The following is a 5,000-nucleotide window of genomic DNA, read 5'->3' as shown; positions in this document are numbered from 1 at the left end:
TCCACTTGCGGTACCATTTCCACTTCCACTGCTTCCCCCACTTCCGCTTCCACTTCCACTGTTTTCTCCACTTCCGCTTCCACTTCCACTGCTTCCTCCACTTCCGCTGCCGCTTCCACTTGCGGTGCCATTTCCACTTCCACTATTTCCCCCACTTCCACTGTTTCCTCCACTTCCCCTGCCACTTCCACTGCTTCCTCCACTTCCACTTGCGGTGCCATTTCCACTTCCACTGCTTCCTCCACTTCCGCTTCCACTTCCACTACTTCCTCCACTTCCGCTTCCACTTCCGCTGTCGATTCTACTTCCGTTGTCGCTTCCACTTCCGCTATCACTTCCCATTGCGGTGCCATTTCCACTTCCACTGCTTCCCCCACTTCCGTTTCCACTTCCACTGTTTCCTCCACTTCCGCTTCCACTTCCACTACTTCCTCCACTTCCGCTGCCACTTCCACTGCTTCCTCCACTTCCGCTGCCACTTCCACTGCTTCCTCCACTTCCGCTGCCACTTCCACTTGCGGTGCCATTTCCACTTCCACTGCTTCCTCCACTTCCGCTTCCACTTCCACTACTTCCTCCACTTCCACTGTTTCCTCCACTTCCGCTTCCACTGTTTCCTACACTTCCGCTGCCACTTCCACTGCTTCCTCCACTTCCGCTTGCAGTGCCATTTCCACTTCCACTGCTTCCCCCACTTCCGTTTCCACTTCCACTGTTTCCTCCACTTCCGCTTCCACTTCCACTGCTTCCTCCACTTCCGCTGCCGCTTCCACTTGCGGTGCCATTTCCACTTCCACTGTTTCCTCCACTTCCGCTTCCACTGTTTCCTCCACTTCCGTTTCCACTTCCACTGTTTCCTCCACTTCCGCTTCCACTTCCACTGCTTCCTCCACTTCCGCTGCCACTTCTTGCAGTGCCATTTCCACTTCCACTGCTTCCTCCACTTCCGCTGCCACTTCCACTGCTTCCTCCACTTCCGCTTCCACTTCCACTCTTTCCTCCACTTCCGCTGCCACTTCTTGCGGTGCCATTTCCACTTCCACTGCTTCCTCCACTTCCGCTGCCACTTCCACTACTTCCTCCACTTCCGCTTCCACTTCCACTACTTCCTCCACTTCCGCTTCCACTGTTTCCTCCACTTCGGCTGCCACTCCCACTGCTTACTCCACTTCCGCTTCCACTGCTTTCTCCACTTCCACTGCTTCCTCCACTTCCGCTTCCACTGTTTCCTCCACTTCCGCTGCCACTCCCACTGCTTACTCCACTTCCGCTTCCACTGCTTTCTCCACTTTCACTGCTTCCTCCACTTCCACTTCCACTGCTTTCTCCACTTCCACTCTTTCCTCCACTTCCACTGCTTCCTCCACTTCCGCTTCCACTGCTTCCTCCACTTCCGCTTCCACTGTTTCCTCCACTTCCGCTTCCACTGTTTCCTCCACTTCCACTGCTTCCTCCGCTTCCACTTCCACTGCTTCCTCCACTTCCGCTTCCACTGTTTCCTCCACTTCCGCTGCCACTCCCACTGCTTACTCCACTTCCGCTTCCACTGCTTTCTCCACTTCCACTGCTTCCTCCACTTCCACTGCTTCCTCCACTTCCGCTTCCACTGCTTTCTCCACTTCCACTCTTTCTTCCACTTCCACTGCTTCCTCCACTTCCACTGTTTCCTCCACTTCCGCTTCCACTTCCACTGCTTCCTCCACTTCCGCTTCCACTGCTTCCTCCACTTCCACTCTTTCCTCCACTTCCACTTCCACTGCTTCCTCCACTTCCACTCTTTCCTCCACTTCCGCTTCCACTGCTTCCTCCAGTTCCGCTTCCACTGTTTCCTCCACTTCCGCTTCCACTTCCACTGCTTCCTCCACTTCCGCTTCCACTGCTTCCTCCGCTTCCACTCTTTCCTCCACTTCCGCTTCCACTGCTTCCTCCACTTTCACTCTTTCCTCCACTTCCGTTTCCACTGCTTCCTCCACTTCCGCTTCCACTGCTTCCTCCACTTCCGCTTCCACTTCTACTGCTTCCTGCACTTCCACTCTTTCCTCCACTTCCGCTTCCACTGCTTCCTCCACTTCCGCTTCCACTTCCACTGCTTCCTTCACTTCCACTCTTTCCTCCACTTCCGCTTCCACTTCCACTGCTTCCTTCACTTCCACTCTTTCCTCCACTTCCGCTGCCACTTCCACTACTTCCTCCACTTCCGCTTCCACTCTTTCCTCCACTTCCACTGCTTCCTCCACTTCCACTCTTTCCTCCACTTCCACTGCTTCCTCCACTTCCGCTTCCACTTCCACTACTTGCTCCACTTCCGCTTCCACTTCCACTACTTCCTCCACTTCCGCTGCCACTCCCACTGCTTCCTCCACTTCCGCTTCCACTTCCACTGCTTCCTCCAATTCCGATTCCACTCTTTCCTCCACTTCCACTGCTTCCTCCACTTCCACTGCTTCCTCCACTTCCACTCTTTCCTCCACTTCCGCTCTTTCCTCCACTTCCCCTGCTTCCTCCACTTCCACTCTTTCCTCCACTTCCACTGCTTCCTCCACTTCCGCTTCCACTGCTTCCTCCACTTCCGCTTCCACTGCTTCCTCCACTTCCACTCTTTCCTCCACTTCCACTGCTTCCTCCACTTCCGCTTCCACTGCTTCCTCCACTTCCACTCTTTCCTCCACTTCCGCTTCCACTGCTTCCTCCACTTCCGCTTCCACTGCTTCCTCCACTTCCACTCTTTCCTCCACTTCCGCTTCCACTTCCACTGCTTCCTCCACTTCCACTCTGTCCTCCACTTCCGCTTCCACTGCTTCCTCCACTTCCACTCTTTCCTCCACTTCCGCTTCCACTTTCACTGCTTCCTCCACTTCCGCTTCCACTGCTTCCTCCCTTTCCGTTTCCACTTCCACTGCTTCGTCCATTTCCGCTTCCACTTCCACTGCTTCCTTCACCGTCTCCTTCATTGCCTCCATCACCACCATCTTCATTGCCTCCATCACCACCATCTTCATTGGCTTCATCACCACCATCTTCATTGGCTTCATCACCACCATCTTCATTGCCTCCATCACCACCATCTTCATTGCCTCCCTCACCACCATCTTCATTGCCTCCATCACCACCATCTTCATTGGCTTCATCACCACCATCTTCATTGCCTCCATCACCACCATCTTCATTGGCTTCATCACCACCATCTTCATTGCCTCCATCACCACCATCTGGATTGCCTCCATCAGCACCACCTTGACTGCCTCCATCACCACCATCTGGATTGCCTCCATCATCACCATTTCCTTGATCACCACCACCACCTCCGTAGAAGCATGGGCCACTTGCCGGTGAAACTAAATAGACGGGAACAAATATCATTGGTGGTGGAAAAGCTGGGCTGACGAAACCTGGTTGACCGCCTGGGAAAGGTCCATTGGATAAACCTGGGGGACCGCCTGTTCCTCCGACGCATCTGAAATGAGTAATCATAAAGATCTCGACATCCTTCGGACAGAGTTTTACAACCAGTATAATGATCAATATTATTGCTATATGATGATTGTTCCAATCTTCTACATCTATATGGAAACACCTATCTACCCTGTATATTGAAATAACCTTTTGAAGAACGAACAAAACAAGACTGATTTCCAACTTGATTCTTACCTTTTATATGTAGGGAATCCTTGTGCCGTCCAAAGCACCGAGAGCAGGAGAAGTACGCCCAGTCTGATTGAAAGAATTGAAGCAAAATGATGTTAATCCTTTTACGATGATAGAAGACATATCAAGATGTATTAATATATGTGTTAGTGTTAGTTATATCATCATCACCCTCATCGGGGAGATAACGTCGAAGGGGGTGCACAGCCGCATCCACCCAGGGCTGTTTCGCACATAGACAACCTGGCTAGCAGGATCATCCTGTGGGAAGCGAACCAGGTGGCCATCATGGATTGTGCAAGTAACAGGTCCTGTGCTAGTCTCACAGTGCAATCATTGGTTGGACATGTGGTCCCGCCAACAGTACCCCGTGATCTGGCCCAAGGACCTGTTACATAAGGCATTAGGTTTCACTACCGTATAGTATAACTGTTATAATCAGGGCCTTCGAAACACGTAGCTTGGTCTCTCTCTACACAGGTACCGGCATCTGCAAATACTCTTGTCGAGAGAGTTGATGACCCCTGCTGCCAGGCCAATCCGTCTGCTGACTTCCTGGTCGGACAGTCCCGAGTTATGAACTGCACTACCAAGGTATGTAAAGCTCTCTGTGACTTGCCGCAAGTGTGTACCGACTGCACAGTCTTATTCATCAAACTTCTCAGCGTCACTAAGTGCTTTCAATGGATAGTGAGGCTAAGTGTGCGACAGGAGGACATTCAGCACGTCGAGCCGCACTGAACTCCACACAACAGCAGTAGAAGCAGCACAACAGTGCGTGAGGATACGAAGTATAAGCCAATTCCGGACAAAAAAAAGAAGTCACGAACCGATTCAGATTAGTAACCGATATGACCAGAGTTCAAATAAGCTCTCATACAAATCAAACACATGACATCTTTGAGAAATGAAAGTACTAGTGACATTTCGTTTTTTAGCAACCGGAAAAATACGAATGTGCAATGGAGATGATCGTGTCCTATCCCAACAATCAATTAGCAAGATAGTGAATTGATAGATGCCCTTGTATCGCCCCTGGATCTTGGTCTTTGGGCCAGGAGACCGCTAGACCCAAGGGCTTCGCTTCATTGCTAAATGCATCCAGAGTCGCCACTAAGGCTTCGAAAGACTCACATAGAATAGCAACATCATCACGTCAAGGTCTGTAACTTTGCTTTTGCCCAGAGTTGCTCCACAATGGATTTGGACAGTAGCTCTGCCCAATATCCAGTCCATGCAAGTGTTGAAAAGTATTGGCACAAGGACACAGCCTTGCCTCACTCCTGAACTAACAGGAAAGCTCGACAGGCCCTCACCACACTTTACAGCATTTCCAATTCCAGTAAACAGGCTTG

General features: G+C 51.4%; 1 protein-coding gene across 1 annotated transcript in view; it reads right to left on the bottom strand.

Moving 5' to 3' along the window:
• LOC113828918 (fibroin heavy chain-like) overlaps positions 1–5,000 on the bottom strand; it is a 7,098-nt gene that overhangs the window by 559 nt on the left and 1,539 nt on the right. The window contains exons 2-3 of the mRNA XM_070118990.1: positions 3,649–3,711; positions 1–3,454 (exon numbers count right to left, since the gene is read on the bottom strand). The exon at positions 1–3,454 is cut by the window's left edge and continues 559 nt beyond it. Of these exons, the coding sequence (XP_069975091.1) occupies positions 1–3,454; positions 3,649–3,711 (3,517 nt within the window). The remainder of the gene's footprint in view (positions 3,455–3,648; positions 3,712–5,000) is intronic.

Source organism: Penaeus vannamei, chromosome 43 (assembly GCF_042767895.1).
Source record: "Penaeus vannamei isolate JL-2024 chromosome 43, ASM4276789v1, whole genome shotgun sequence".
In the NCBI taxonomy this organism is placed as follows: Eukaryota; Metazoa; Arthropoda; class Malacostraca; order Decapoda; family Penaeidae; genus Penaeus; species Penaeus vannamei.
The sequence above is the reverse complement of the archived record's forward strand: the minus strand, read 5'-3'. Positions and strand labels throughout refer to the sequence as shown.